The sequence below is a fragment of the Mirounga leonina genome, unplaced genomic scaffold (genome assembly GCF_011800145.1).
Source record: "Mirounga leonina isolate KUSES-001 unplaced genomic scaffold, KU_Mleo_1.0 Mir_129, whole genome shotgun sequence".
NCBI classification, from domain to species: domain Eukaryota; kingdom Metazoa; phylum Chordata; class Mammalia; order Carnivora; family Phocidae; genus Mirounga; species Mirounga leonina.
Window position 1 is genome coordinate 68,026,817 of NW_023270323.1, and position 16,098 is coordinate 68,042,914.

The 16,098-nt window shown below is 46.4% G+C and overlaps 1 protein-coding gene across 1 annotated transcript in view; it reads left to right on the plus strand.

Annotated features, from left to right (window-relative positions):
• FAM184B (family with sequence similarity 184 member B) overlaps positions 1-16,098 on the plus strand; it is a 138,230-nt gene that overhangs the window by 109,374 nt on the left and 12,758 nt on the right. The window contains exons 9-11 of the mRNA XM_035005239.1: positions 4,012-4,141; positions 4,882-5,094; positions 13,962-14,115. Coding sequence (XP_034861130.1) covers positions 4,012-4,141; positions 4,882-5,094; positions 13,962-14,115 — 497 coding nt within the window. The remainder of the gene's footprint in view (positions 1-4,011; positions 4,142-4,881; positions 5,095-13,961; positions 14,116-16,098) is intronic.

Here is a 16,098-nt window from a genome sequence, read left to right on the forward strand (position 1 = left end):
ACTTCATGGGTAAGAAACACATCCTATAGGCTAAAGGCCATACCCTAGAACAGAAGACAACATTGAAATGCACCTGCTCTAACAAAAGACAAACTCAAACCCGAAAGGATCAGAAAAGGCCTTCCGTAGTTTAGATGCTTGGCAGAATAAAAATCAACCATAATCTAGACTCTCTATTATCCACCTATATTATATTATATTATCCACAATATGCATCATACAATGAAAACATCATGAGAATGCAAAGAAGCAGAAAAATGTGACCTGTAATCAAGAAAGAATATCAGCCAATAGAAACAAACCCTCAAATGACCTTGATGTTGGAATTAGCAGACAAGGACTTTGGAACAATTATAAGAGCTATGTTCAAGGACATAAAGGAGAGACGGTTATAATCAGTGAACATATAGGGAATTCAGCAGAGAAACAAAAACCTTGAAACAAAGGGAAATTCTGAAATTGTAAAGTACAGTATTCAAAATGGAAGTCTCATTGGTGTGTTTAATAGCAAACTGGAGACCATGGAAGAAAAAATAATCACTTGAAGACAGATTAACAGAAACTGTCTTATCCAGAGAATGAAGGGAAAAAAAATTTAATGGAGAGATCCTCAGTGACACATGGGAAAAAATCAAATGGTCTAACATGCATGTAAGTTGGAGCCAAGGAGGAAGAAGAGAAAGGAATATAAGAGCAGAACTCCATGAAACAGAAAATAGGCTAATAAAAAATTAAGAAAACCAAAAATTAGTTCCAGAAAATTATATCTATAACTATGACAAAATGAATATTTAATCAAAACATTCTCTAAAGGAGAACTCCAGTCTCAGTTGATGTCATCAGTGAATTTTATCAACTATATTATGTTATTTTCAAAGATTTATTTATTTATTTGAGAGAGAGAGAGAGCATGAGCAGGGGGAGGGGCAAAGGGGGAGAGAGAGAGAGAGAGAGAATCCCAAGCAGACTCCCTGTTGAGTGCAGAGCCTGATGTGGGCTCCATCCCAGGACCTTACGATCATAACCTGAGCTGAAATTGGGGGAGTTGGATGCTTAACCTACTGAGCCACCCAGGCGCCCCTTATCAACTATTTTAAAGAAGAAATAATAGTAATCTTACACAAGCTTTTTCAGAAAAAAGAGTGTAGAATACCCCTCAATTTGTTTTTTGAGATCAGCATAACTGATACCAAAACCCAATGAAGACATTTAAAAGAAAAGAAAATAACAAACGAATATTCCTCAAGAATGCAAAATCCTCCACAAAATATTTGAAAATCAAATCAAAAGATATATAAAAAGGATAATACATCATGATCACGTAGGATTTCCCCGGGAATGTGTGGTGGTTTAACATGTGAATAGCATTCATGTGAATTCACCACTTTAAAAAATAAAGAGAAAAAGTAAATAATCATCTCAGTAGATGCAGAAAAGCATTCCAAAAAAAGTTAACATCCTTTTATGATAAAAAAAAAAATCCTTGAATAGAAAGGAAGTTCTCAACCTGAAAAAGATAATCTATGATAAACTACAGCAAACATACTTACTGGTGAAATGTTGAACACTTTCTTCCTAAGATTGGGAACAAGGCAAACATTCTGCTCTCACTACTTAACACTGTCCTGGCCTGTCCTATAAAGCAAGAAAAAGAGCTACAAATGAGAAAAAAAGAGTAAAAATGTCTTTATTTACAGACAGAATGATCATGATTGAAATACTCAAAGTTGTTACGATGTTAATCTATTCTAAGTTGAACTATGGATTCAGTTCAATCCCAAACACAATCCTAACAGCCTTATTTGTAGAAAGAAATAAGCTGTTTTGAGTATTGATGTGGAAAAACAAAGGACTTAGAAAAAGAAAAAAAAGAACCTTGAAGAGCAAAGTTGGAGGACTCAGGCTACCTGATTTCAAGACATTATGAAGCTAGAATAATACAGATCATGTGGTATCAATGTACAGATAGACAAATTGATCAATGAAAAATAATGGAGTGTTCAGAAATAGACCCATGCAAAGATGTTAGATTCATTTTTGTTAGAAGTGCCAAGCAATTCAATGGGGATAGGAAAAGTTTTTCAACAAATGGTGTTGGAACTGTATGAACATATGAAAAAAATGAATTTCTACTCTTACTTCATCCCATGTACAACAACTAACTGAAATATATACTGTAAAACTATAAAGCATAGCAGAGCCTCTTTGCAATTTGGGGGTAAACAGTGATTTTTTAGGACATGAAAGCACTAATCATCCAAGAAAAAAGTTGATAAATTGGTCTTCATCAAAATTAAAATATCTGCTCATTAAAAAAAATATTACTGGGGCGCCTGGGTGGCTCAGTTGGTTAAGCGACTGCCTTCGGCTCAGGTCATGATCTTGGAGTCCCTGGATCGAGTCCCGCATCGGGCTCCCTGCTCGGCGGGGGGTCTGCTTCTCCCTCTGACCCTCCTCCCTCTCATGTGCTCTCTCTCTCTCAAATAAATAAATAAAAATCTTAAAAAAAAAAAATACTACTGGGGCGCCTGGGTGGCTCAGATGGTTAAGCGTCTGCCTTCGGCTCAGGTCATGATCCCGGGGTCCTGGGATCGAGTCCCGCATCGGGCTCCCTGCTCGGCGCGAGGCCTGCTTCTCCCTCTGCCTCTGCCTCTCTCTCTCTCTCTGACTCTCATGAATAAATAAATAAAACATTATAAAAAAAATACTACTAAGAAAATGAATAGACAAGTCACAGTCTGGGAGAAGTTATCCAGTCTCTATCCACAGTATATAAAGAATTGCTATAAACCAATAATAGAAAAGACAAATATAGTTTTAAATGGACAAAATGCTTGAACACACTTGCAAAAAAATAATGAATGGCACATTAGGACATGAATACGCACTTCACATCAGAGTCAACAGGGAAATGCAACTTAAAATTACAGAGATACCATTTCCTACCCCTCTGAAAGACTAAAATTAAGAGTACTAAAAACACAAAATGTTGGCGATGATGTGGAGCAACTGAAACTCTCATACATTGCTGGTGGGAGCGCAACATGGTGCAACCGCCTCAGAAAACCATTTGATGGTTTTGTAAAAAGTTAAGCATACACTGGGGCACTGGGCGGCACAGTTATGCGTCTGACTCTTGGTTTTGGCTCAGGATGTATCGCACCATCGTGAGATTGAGCCCTGCCCTGGGCTCCGTGCTCAGCGTGCAGTCAGCTTGAGTTTCCCTCTCCTTCTCCCTCTGCCCCTCCCCCCACCGCACATGCTCTTAATCTCTCTCTCTCTCAAATAAATAAATAAATCTTAAAAAAAAAAATGGTTAAGCATAGGAAGAAAACGCCACGGACATTCCGGCAATCTCTGCAGAGATGCCCACTGCGTGGCATCCTTTTACATCTCTACACAGAGCAAATACTTAAAATCCCCATCTCAACCAGTTATTTTTGAATTTCTCAGCTGGTTCGAAAGTTCAGCATTAAGTAAGAGAGGGTCTCCTCTAAAGGCCTCCATGAGCATCTGTCCTGAATACAGAAACTACTGCAGCTTTAAACCAGCATCTTCTCGTTTGTGCTATATCCGTAAAGGCTGTGTGCGATCCTGTTGTGTATTCCTGGGACAGCCGGTCAAAGAAAGGCATGAGCCTGCTTTGAAAAGTGTCAAGTACTGTATTAAAGTAAAACATTATTATTTCATTATTTTTTTTTCATCTGCTGGAAGAGTTATGAAATTAGACCAGAGAGGCCTCTTTTTCAGGGCCCCCAAGGGCCCCATAAGTAACTCCAAGCTCTCAGTCATTCTAACAGCCAGTCGTTTATTAAGCATCCACCAAAACCATTGGGCTCCAGCTGAATCCTGATTGTATCCCAGGTGCAGTAACACTTAGAGCTGTGTGTCAGGTTACTTTCTTAAATCCAAGGAAGACACTTCTCACCCCGCTCCCTGCCATGGGAGCTCCCCTCTCATGTCGGTCCCGGCCCTGGATCTTTTGTGATTTTGGCCTCTCTATCTTCAAAGGATTGAAGTGCCCCTCAAGGAGGGAGGTGACCTGCAACCTCCATTGAACTTTTTGCTGAAGGAGAAGGCACCTGAAATCCAGCGTCTGCAGGAGGAGTGGCAAAGCCAGAAGGCCAGATTGCAGGCCCAGGTAGGACAGCCGTGGTGGGGAGGTGCCCTCATGCTGGGTGGAACCCAGCCTCCTCCTCCTCTTTCCAGACAACACTGGAATACATACAGGGCCTGATTCGTGTCCAGGCTGGGGAGGGCATTCCAGGTCAGGGCAAGGTGGGATTCTTAGTTCTATATATTCATTCATTTATTTAATACTTCCTGTGGCTCATGCGCACCTCCTATGAGCCAGGAACCTTCTTGGGATACATCAATGAACAAACCAAAGCAAAGTCCTGCATTACAGTGCTTACATTATATTATAGCAGAGGAAGTGGGAACAGACCCGAAATACTAGACATGAGAAATAAGTAAAGCACATAGTATATTAGAGGATGATCAGATTTCAGGAAAAAGAAAAAAACAGAACAAGGTCAAAAGGATTGAGAGGCTGTCTGGTGATGGGGAGTGGGTGTAATACTCAATGGGGTTGTCAGGGAAGACTTAGTGGTCCCCTCTTCAATGTGTCTTGGATGGCTTGCATCCCAACCCTCCTGCCCCTCTCACCTGGCATTCATGGCTCTAGCTGAGAAGACCCCAGAAGACCGGCCATCCAGGTTTTTCAAGTTTCCAGCCCTCCCCCCTCAGAGTTCCCACAGATAGAGGAGGCTTGGCTGGGTTGAGGAGATGTTCAGAGCACTTACTTGTTTTCAAGCCCCCCAGGAAGGGAAGGGGGAGGGGAGAGGGCGCAGCCTGAGGGCAGGATGCCGTGGGGGGCAGGTCTCACAGATGCAGCAGGCTCTGGAGCAGTGCGCCAACAGCTACAGGGAGGACCTGCAGGAGCTCAAGCAACTCTCCGACCACGAAAGGGAGAAGCTGCAGCACGAGCTCCAGGAGACCATTCAGCAGAACCAGGCCGTGAAAGCCCAGCTCGAGGCCTCCCACCAGCGGGCCCTGTGCACGCTTGAGAAGGCCAAAAATCAAGAACTCAAGGTAAGGGGGAGAATTATGAAGCCCACTATTTCCTGAGCATTTGCCATGCAAGCACCTGTGTTGCGCTAGAGGGGGTGCCTTTTGTACAGGATCTCTAGTCCCCACGGGAATCTTACGGGGTCATTATTATCACATTCCCTTCTTCCAGATGAGGAAAAAGGCTCAGAGAGATTCAGTAACTTGCTCAGGGTCACACATCTAATAAGTGGCCAAGGAAGGATTCGTGCTTAGGTCTGTTAGGCTTCTAGTACTGCTTCTCCCTATTTGCATGTGACCTTGATAACATAAGAACAACCTTCTTTATGAGTTGGGCAGTGTCAGGCATGATGCATGCTGGGAAGTCAGACTCACCTGGGAGATGAAAACAGACAGCGCAGCTTGGAAAGTTGAGATGAGGTGGTCAGGGGCACAACGACGTGTAATCCGGCAGGAGCATGTTTCATCCATCTCCTACCTTCTACATTCCCAGAAGACCTTCACTCCTCCTCTCTCGGGAGCTGGGGCTCCCACTACGACTGTCACAGATAACACACTGTCTTCCTTGATCATGGTAGTCTTCACGCTCTAACTAATGACTTCCTTATATGATCAGATCTACCACGTGAACCTGCTTGGGGCCAAGAACGATCTGTGTTTGTTCGGACCCTGAATCTCCTCCTAGTTCAGGATAGCTGCTTAGAAAATGGTCTCACTGGGGCGCCTGGGTGGCTCAGTTGGTTAAGCGACTGCCTTCGGCTCAGGTCATGATCCTGGAGTCCCGGGATCGAGTCCCGCATCGGGCTCCCTGCTCAGCGGGGAGTCTGCTTCTCCCTCTGACCCTCCCACCTCTCATGCTCTCTCTCAAATAAATAAATAAATAATATATAAAAAAAATAAAAATAAAAAAATAATAAAAAAAAAAAGAAAGAAAATGGTCTCACTGAATTACAGCCACAAGTTTAATTTCCCCTTCTGTACACTGGGGATATTGATACCTGCCTCTTTGAGATGTCCATGAATAAATGGAAAAAATGGATTTCTGGTTTAAGGTGGCAGAATAAAGGCTTTTGAATCCTTTCCTACTGGAAACCACCCAGGAAACAATAAGGAAAACACAAAGCAGAAGTATACTCCTATTCCAGATAAGGCAGGAGGCCTCTCTGCCCTTAAGCCACGCTACATGAGGACAGGACAGAAATGGGGAAATAGTATGTGGCCTTGCAGAGTGGAGAAGCTCGAACCAAAGTGCCTGCAGAGCGAGAAGAACAAGAACCAAGCAGATTCCATGGCAGAGCTCAGAAAGGCTCAGGGATTAGAGGTAACAGTTATCATGGAGGCAAGAGTGAGATGAGGAATATGATTGACCTAGAACTTCAGATTCCCAGCTCAGCCAGCACAGGCAAGCAATTAGCTGTCCCTTATTTAAAGACAAGAGATGTTGGGAGGAAATTGCTGGGTTAACTGAGCCAGAGAGACTCTGAATTTGGAAATATGATTCACAGAGGCTGGGATGAGGCTTGGGTCTGAGAACAGGTTCAGGTGAAAATTTGTATACTGAGCTATTCGGTGGACCACGGTCACCTCTATCTGGTCCCCAGAAGTGCATTCTCCTGCTCAGCTCCAGAAGGCAAGCAGCTAGACTTAGACTCCCTACATAGGAGACTGGAGAACCTTCTCTGGGGAAATTAAACCATCCTAGAGAAAAGGCCTGTAGATTCTCACATTTGTGGGCTTCCAGTAAAATTGAGGGTTGGCCATCTGGTCATCCTCCAGAGGAGCATGGCACCCAACGGACCCCCTTTCAAGTAGCCCTCAGTGCTCCATCTTCAATATGAAAGTGCAGCAAAAGATTACTAAACTTTTTATGGAAGCCTCTTACATGGAAGTTGGAATCCAAGATAACTGAGGGAAAGAACAGCCTCAGAGGAAATGGCTAATGCAGTCAGCAGAAAAAGAGCTTCGATGAGGCTTGATCTCCTCAGAATTAAAAGATGATGTTTGCATCCATGAAAGAAGAACAACATGCTATTTGTAAAGGAGGGGCAATTAGAGTAAGGAAGAGCTCTTTAGATAAAAAAATATGATCACAGGATTTCTAAAAATCAGGAAATGAGTTGAAATGTAAAAAATGAAGAAACCTTCCAGAAAGCAAAAATAAAAAGACAGTGAAATGGGTGGCGGGAGAGAAGGAACAAGAAGAGTAAAGACATGCCTGGGAGGCTCATATTGAACAATTGGGAGTTCCAGAAAGAGATAATGGAGGGGAGGGTATTTTCAAAGAAATAATGAAATCCTTACTACATGAGAAAGACACCTACCAAAGCTCAGCTTGAAATTTCAGGACACCAAGGAAACAGAAGAAATTCCAAAAGCTCCCAATGAGGAAAAGTGATTCCAGACACAAAGTACTTGAATCAGAATGTCATGGGACACCTCTTGGGCAGCAATATGATACTGGAAGCCAATGCGTAATTCTGAGAAATTCCACTGCAACTATTCCTCAGTGCAAGAACTGAATACAAATATCGACCGGCATATGGAATATTAGGAAATTTGCCTTCTGTTCTCAATTTACTGCCTCTCACCTCCCAAGTCACTCTTCCGTGCCTGCCGGGCAGTAATGATGACCCAGATTCCTGAAGCATTGCTCCTTCGCAGGGAGCACAATGTTAAGCTTCGTCAATAGAGGGAGCTGGAGGCACCTTGTAGGAGGAAAGAGGCTGCTTCTCTTCCGGGTTCTGGTGGCTGTGTTTTTGCTTTGTTTCTGGCTTCAGTTGCGCAGGTGAACAGTGACATGGCTGTGTGAGGACATCCGGTGCTCCTCTGCCCCAGTAACATCACAGTGACCCCACAACCCCCCATGACCCTGGCCCAGGCCCAGTGACTGTTTTCCTGTGGCCGGCACGGCTCACCCTGACTCTCCCTGGGATCCTGCCCATTGGCCACCGTTGCCTGCAGCCCAGAGATTTGTTTCCTGCAAGCCTCCTGAGACCAATACCGTCGTCTGCTCTGGCCCTCACACCTGCATGGGCGCCCCCATTGCCTCTGAGCATCACCCACCTGTGGCTCATCTGTACCGCGGAGGGTTGTTCCTGCTCGAGCAGTAACTGTGGACCAGCGTTGGCCAGGGCAGCCCAGGGAGCTTCTCCACCAGTGAGCTACCACCATACCTTCTCCGACAAGGTCTGGATCCCAAACTGGGGAAGGGTTCCCCCCTTCCAGGTTGTCCTCGTCTTGGGTGCTCTCTCCCAGCCTCAGGACACCCTGGAGTTCTCTAGAGTTACTCTAGAGTTACTCTCCTGTCATAGCGCAGTAACTTTTTATATTGAGCTCCTACTTAAATTACTGTGTGGTTTCTGTCTCCTGTTGGACCCAGACTGGTATGTCTTCCAGGTGCTTTTCCTTAGGAAGTTCCTTGAAGAGCGCCCCACCCAAACAAGGGAGCAAGCCAAGGATGCGGGAATAAAAGGGATCTAGGATAGAGGAATCCAGGGAAGGAGAAGGAAAAGGAAGGAGTCCAGCTATGCCACTGGCCGAGACAACAGCTCAGTCCAGGCTGGAACAAGAGGACTGAGGTCTCAGAAGAGCAGCTCTAGGGGAAAATAAAACTGTTGGATTCTCTGATCCATTTGGCCATGTGGAAAGTTGCACTGAAAGTGTTTCACACACACACACACACTTACACACAAATGTTTTACAAAGCTTTTAGATGTTGTAGGAAGACTTAGCCAAATATTCAAAGAAAGCTAAGCAAATCTTTAAAAAACTGCAGCAAGTTATTAATGCAAGGAAAAACAAAAAGTTGTATGGGTAGGCATTAATCATAATAGTCTATTTTGCTCAGGAGTGAAGTATATGTACTCATAATAACAAAAATGTTGAATATATTTCACTATATTAAAAAAGTAATATAATGATATGTGAGGAGTGGAAGGGGGAGAGTGTATGAGACCTAAAATCCTCATCTACCCAGATGGGAAGATAATTCTCAATCTTGAAAATAACCAAGACAGGGGTGCCTGGGTGGCTCAGTTGGTTGAGCGACTGCCTTCGGCTCAGGTCATGATCCTGGAGTCCCGGGATTGAGTCCCACATTGGGCTCCCTGCTCAGCAGGGAATCTGCTTCTCCCTCTGACCCTCCCCCCTCTCATGTGCGCTCTCTCTCTCTCTCTCATTCTCTCTCTCAAATAAATAAATAAATAAAATCTTTAAAAAAAAAAAGAAAAGAAAAGAAAATAACCAAGACAGCAGAATTCTAGCCTGTTACTGGTGGCAAATACCAGAAGAAACAACTGGAAGCCTTGTTAGTGTCTGCTTCCAGAGAACAGAGTGCAGAGAGAGGGAAAAGGAGGGCTCCTAGGTGCTGTTTTCCTCTCTTTTAATACTATTTAGCCCTTTATACTATATGCATGCATTGCCCTGATAAACATATACAATAAGCTTTAGGGGAAAAAAAAGAAAAAAAGAAATGAAATAATGCATGTGGACTACTTGGTGTTTAATAGGTATTCAAAAATATGAGTTCTCTTTCTTCTTTTATTCTCTTAAATCTTTTTCCAATTTGGCTTGCAATTTACAACAGCTCTGGTTGATGAGATCCCAGGTTGCTAGGTGGTGGGTAATGCTGGCCTTTGTGTTCTCCTGAGCTTTACCCATCCGGGCTGCAGACCTGGATCCCAGACCCAAGGCAGAGGAAGCAGGGAGACGTGGCCCACCTGTGGGGGTGGAGTTCGAGGGGCTTCCCTGGGTGGGAGGAAGGAGCATGTGAGCTCTGGCCACGGGAGAGGGGGAGAGTGCTCTGCCCATCCCGGATACCTTGCAGGTCTTAGCTCCAGTCCCTGGAGACCCTACAGATTCAGGGGATCCTTGTTGCTGGCTCAGGTCTGATGATTCCAAAGTGACACCAAAGAATCAAGTTCCAATTCTAATTAGAAATAGATGTATAGTCATCCTCGTACAGGATAGTGAGGAGGAGTGGGATGCGTGGGTTCAAATCCTGGGTCTGCCACTTATAAGGTGTGGGCTCAGGCAATCACTCAGCTTCTTTGTGCCTCAGGTTCCTCATTTATAAGATAATAGCTAATAGGACTATTGAGAGCATCAAAAGAGATAATACATGTAAAGTACTTAGAACCCTATGTGGCTGAGTAAGAGCTTGTCTTTGTCCATTCAGGCTGCTGTAACAGAATTACCACGGACTGAGCAGCTTGGAAACAACAGAAATTTATTCCCCACCGTTCTGGAGGCTGCAGGTGCAAGACCAAAGCACCAGCTGGTCTGGTGTCTGTTGAGAGCTCACTCCCTAGTTCATAGACACCCACCTCTCTATAACCTCACGTGGAAGAAGGGGCAGGGGAGCTTTCGCGAACCTCCTGTACAAGAGCACTGATTCATGAGAACTCCACCATCCTGACCTCATCACCCCCCAAAAGCCCCATTCCTGATACCATCCCATGGGGGATCAGGTTTCAATATATGACTTTGGGGGGTGGGGGGACGTAAACATCCAGTCCATAGCAGAGCTCCATTTTTAGAAGATGCGCTGTTACTGCTCACACGTTGATCCCGCACTCATTTATAGAGCGGCTACCACAAGTTACCACGGTGCTGAGCTCCAGAGACACCAGGATGATGAACACACTCTCGTCTTTCTGGACCGCACCTCCAGGGGGAAAGGCGACCACTCAGACAGGGGACAGTTGGGGAGCACAGGGGAAGGAGACTTTACCCAGGATGGGGCATGGAGCGTGCGATACTGTGATTTCTAAAAAGAAATATTATTTGGTCTCAGTCTCATTTCTGACACAGGGCTCCTAAAACTCTTGGAATTTCCTAAGTGATGAGAGCAGCCAAAGTGTCTTTTGTTATGTTAATGAGGTGGCTTTGGGACCCCACCTGAGGATGAGGGGGCTGATTGCCAGGGGAACCAACCTTATGATTTGAGGGTTGAAACTTTCAGTCCCATCCCTGACCTCTGGGGAGGGGAGAGGGGCTGGAGATGCCTCAATCACCAATGGCCAATGATCTAATTAATCATGTTTAGGTAATGAAGCCTCTTAGAAACCCCTAAGCAGAGGCCTCAGAGAACTTGCAGGTGGGCACCGCCACACACCACAAGGGTGACATGCCCCAATTCCACGGGGACAAAAGCTCCTGTGACCTCTTCCTGCATATCTCTTCATCTGGCCGTTGATTCATATCCTTTAATATATCCTTTGTCACAAATCGATAACATAGTAAGTAAACGGGTTTCCTGAGTTCCGTGAGCCACTCTAACAAATCAATTGAGGGGTCATGGGACCCTCTGACTTAAAGCCAGTTGGTCAGAAGCACAGGTAACGACCTAGTCTTGCAGTTGGCATCTGAGACGGAGGGCAGTCTTGTGGGACTGAGCTCTCACGCTGTGGGATGCTCTCTCCAGGCAGTGTCAGGATTGAGCTGAACTGTAGGACACTCAGCTGGTGTCCAAGCATTGCTTGTTGGTGTTGGGAATCCTCCTCCCAGCCCCCCCCCACACCTACATTGTAATTGGTGTCATTACCTTTGAAGAGAGACACGGTGAACGTGGGCCTTTTAGGAGGCTTTAAAACAACCACAACACAAGCAGAGTAAACCTCCCATAGGTTTACTGGAGCCATTCACCAGGGATGCATGTCTGGTCTGATGTAAACCCTGGGTGCTCAACTTTGCATAGTCCTCACTACTAGGGGCTGCTGGGTGAGAAAGCAGGCAGTGCTGATCTGAATCTTATGCTGTCCCCAGGGACTGAGGGGCCGGTTGAGAGAGTTTGGCCCCATCTTCTGTAAAACCTTAGCTCGGACTGCTTCATTCCCATTTCCCTTGGGATAAAAATGTCACCACCTGGAGTTCTCCGAGCCTTGCAGCAAGCACAAGAGGAAGAAATATTGGAGAGTCTGAAAAGGAGGAGACTCTTCTGTTTTATGAAATAAACCCAGCACAGTTTGACTGAGTTTCCCATGGGAGGAGTAAAACGGATTCCCGTTTTTAGGGAGCAGTAGAGTCAAAGGTGCAAGTAAGCATCTAAAAGCATCACTGTGTTCAGTTAGCTCTCTGGGGTTTGGGGCAGGGGGGTGCTCAGTGCTCCCCAGCTGGAGCCTCCTGCCTTTGGTGAAACCCCATTTCTCATTGTTCCCAGAGGCTGCATGGGGAGTGGAGAGCGCTTGGGCCCACGACCCCCCGCTGCCCAGGGTTGCAATCCTGCCCCCACCTTTACCTGTCTTCAGTCAGCTCACTTCCCTGCAGCTGGCTGGTAAAAAGAGGGAGGGAGATGATGCTTCCTTCATCTTTCCTGTGTGACCTTGGGAAAACTAGTTCATCTCCCCCAGCCTCAATTTCCTCATCTAAAAGATGGGCTGTGTCTTTTTAATTTATTTTTTTTATTTATTTATTTTATTTTAGTGAGAGAGAGTGTGTGCATGCACACAGGGCAGGGGTGGGGGAAGGTCCAGAGAGAGAAGGAGAGAGAGAGAATCCTAAGAAGCACCCGCCACACTGAGTGCTGAGCCTAAAGTAGGGTTTGATCTCACAACCCTGAGATCATGATCTGAGCAGAAAGCAAGAGTCAGACACTTAACCCATGAAACCACCCAGGTGCCCCAAGATGGGCTTGGTCTTAACTGGAACTCTCTGCCCAGAAACTGTATTAGTTCCCTATTGGCACTCTAACAAAATACCACAAACTTGGTGACTGAACACATCACAGATTTATTATCTGACGGTTCTGGAGGCAGAAGTCCTAAAGTCAAGGTGTTGGCAGGACGGGGTTCCTTCTAAAAGCTCAAGGGATGGATCTGTTTTCTTGCCTTTTCTGGCTTCTAGAGGCTGCCTGCATTCCTTGGCTCCTGGCCCCTTCCTGCATCATCGAAGCCAAGAGTGTAGCATGTAACATCTTCAGATAGCCCTCTCTCTTCCTCTCCCTCTCCCCAGCACCCTCCCTACTCCTCCTCCCTTCCACCATGCTTCCATCAGCACCTCGCCTCCGACTGGCTGTCCTGCCTCCCTCTTATAAGGACCTCTGTGACTACATTGAACCGCCCAGATAATTTGGGATAATCTCCCATTTCAGGATCCTTAACTTAATTACACCCGCAAAACTCCTTTTACCAAGGAAAGTAACATATTCACAGGTCCCAGGGATTCCCACACGGACATCTTGGGGACCATTATTGTTTTGACCCCCAGAAACCAACTTGAGCTAGCTTAGGCAGTGAAGAGATTTCTATTAAAGTTTACACAGCTGCTCATAGAACCCGCTTTGGGTGTTTGACATTTAAGAGACCTTCAATAAATGGATGTTGCAAAAAAGAATGACTGACTGAATGAAATAATCATAAATGAAGTAAGAAAAGAATAATAAGTGAACCTAAGGGCAAAGACACAGCCAGTTCTGGGGGCCAGACTAGACCAGAGACTGAAAAAGCTGTAGGGACCCCTCCTTCTGTCATTCCTGTTCTGCTCCTCACAGACAGTTCTCTCCACCTCTCTGGTCCTGGGGCAGGTGTAAGATGATCACCTCACTCCTCCTGAGTGTGTTAAAACTGGAGCCAACCAGTCAGTGTCTGTCTGTCTGTCCGTCTCTTTCCTGCTCTCTCTTTCCCTGGCCTCCTAACACCAAATTCCCAATGACTGGCTCAGCTTGGAACCGGTGTCCACTCTGGTCTAATCAGCTGTGGATTGGGGTTAGGTTCACATGGTACAAAATGGCTGCTGGGGCCAAGCCATCACCATCATCTCAGGTCATTCTCAGTAGCCTAATAAGCCCTCCACTGAGGAGTGGTGAGTGCTAAGCTGGCCCTGGCGCAGAGGGGGAACTTGGCAGAGGGGACAGGTCTTCCTCCATGTCCACTTTCTCCCACTTTCACCCACAGGCCACAGAGGAGCGCTTGAGGAAGGAGTCCAGCCACAGCCTCCAGATCCAGCACCAGGCACACCGGCTGGAGCTCCAGGCCTTGGAAGAAAAGGCCCAGCAGGAGCTCCAAGGGGAGCTCGAGAGGCTGCAGGCTCAGCAGGCTCTGCTGTTAGGTAAACAGCCAGCCGGCCCTGGGAGGGCCTAGCTACCGGCAGGGTCCACACGTGGAGACCAGGGGCAAGATGGGGTCCACGGGTCTGGAGGCACACAGGCCAGGGTGACTACCCTGGCTCTGCCACCCGCTAGCTGGGAGACCTGGGGTGGGGGTGGGGGTCACTGTCGGTCTCAGTTTCCTTATCTAGAAAATGGAGTCACCATTGCCCCTACCTCATAGGGGCGGTGCGTGGATGTGATGAGCTATTAAATGGAAAGTGGCTAGCATATGACAGGAGCCTGGTGGCTGTAGACTGCAGGACAGGTTTTCAGCTCTCCGAAGGCAGGGCGTTCGTACGACACATTTCCTAAGTCAAATGGCGAAAAGCGAAGAAGCGATTACCATTAATTTAAATGAAACACTGGAGCGTTCCCAGACGCCCAAAGTCACCTCTCTTAGGCTTTCCTGATGCGAACGGACGCGCGCAGTAGATGGAGGCCGAGCCCAGACGCCCCCGGACGCCCGCAGAGCTCGGGGGCTCCACCTTGAGATGCTGGGTGTGATTCCCGGGGAAGGCGCTGGGGGCGCCACTCTCGCGGCCCGGCGTGCGCGCCGCTTCTCGACCGCTGGCTGGCTGCAAACCCCGCAAAGAATGCTGTTTTCCCTTTTCGCCTTTTTATGTAAAAACGAAAGTCTTCGGATTTCTCTAGATTCGGGAAAATAGGTTCTAATGTAGGTCTTTTTTAAAAGCAAAGCGGTGTAAGGCGAACTTTCAAAAGGTGGAGGCATCTGTATTATCAGCATGAGTCAGTGTAAGCCAGATCTCTGAGCCTTCGTGAGATGTTCATGGCCTTGCCTCAACCTCTCATTTCCATTCTGAAGATTTCTGAAGATCTGGGGGACTCAGGCCTCCAGGCTCCTGCACTTTCCTCTGCTTCCTTTGCCCGCCCCCACATCATCCTCAGCCCGAAACTCACCTCCTCTTCAGACATCCAAAAACAGTCACACACAGCATTCTGGAAGTTACCAGAAGCAGTAAAGATCTCCGGAGCCAAATTGTTTGGGCTTGAAGCCCAGCTCCAACACTCACAAGTTGCCTGACTTTGGGCAAGTTACTTAACTGCTCCGTGCCTCAGTTGCTCATCTGTAAAATGGGAATAATAACAGCATCCACCTGGTATGCCGCAAATGCTATGCAGATGTTCACTGTTATCATTATTACCATATTCCCACATTGCATGGCTGACCCTAGAAGCCTCTTTCTGGTTTTGTAGATCATCTTTTCCCTCATTTTCTCCTTTATTTTCATCTCCCATCTCGCTCTTAAGAGCAAGACAAATGTCTCTCATTTCATGTCTAGCATTAAAGACCAAATTGGCCTTATTAAATTTTTTTTTTTTTCAAACCCAGACAGGGTTTTCCTTAAGAGAATTTTGGGAAAGAGTATTTTCTTTATCTCCGTTAAGTGCGTACGATCTACCTGCCGTTTGGTTGCGCTTTCATTAGATAGCATGTCCTGCAGACTGTACATCAGCACGTCAGCTCTGCCCGTTTCTGGAGGAAGTGATGTGGGGAGCAGGCAGGAGAGAGAGAGAGTCCCACTGATTACCCAGTTAACATCCAAGTGGGAAATGCTAGAGTTGGCATCATCTGAAGAAGACGGATTACACAAGATAAAACCCAGGTGGTGCCATATGTCTCAGATACAGGACAAGATTCAGATCATGTTGAACACCCCTGGTGATTCCAGCACCCAACAGCAGCTGTCCCTACGGCCACTTCCCTGGCCCCTCTGATCCCACAGCAGCCTGGTCCTCTCCTGGACAAAAGAATCAGGAGAGAGCCTGGGTACATGCTGGGATTCTCAACACAGCCCCAGGAGAAAGGGGCTCTGGGAACTCTGTAATGATGATAGCAAGTCGTCGGCTTTGTGGGTGGTATTGGGGCGGGGGGAGCACCTACCATGACAGGGCGATTAAAGTAGACATTCCTGGTCCCAGTG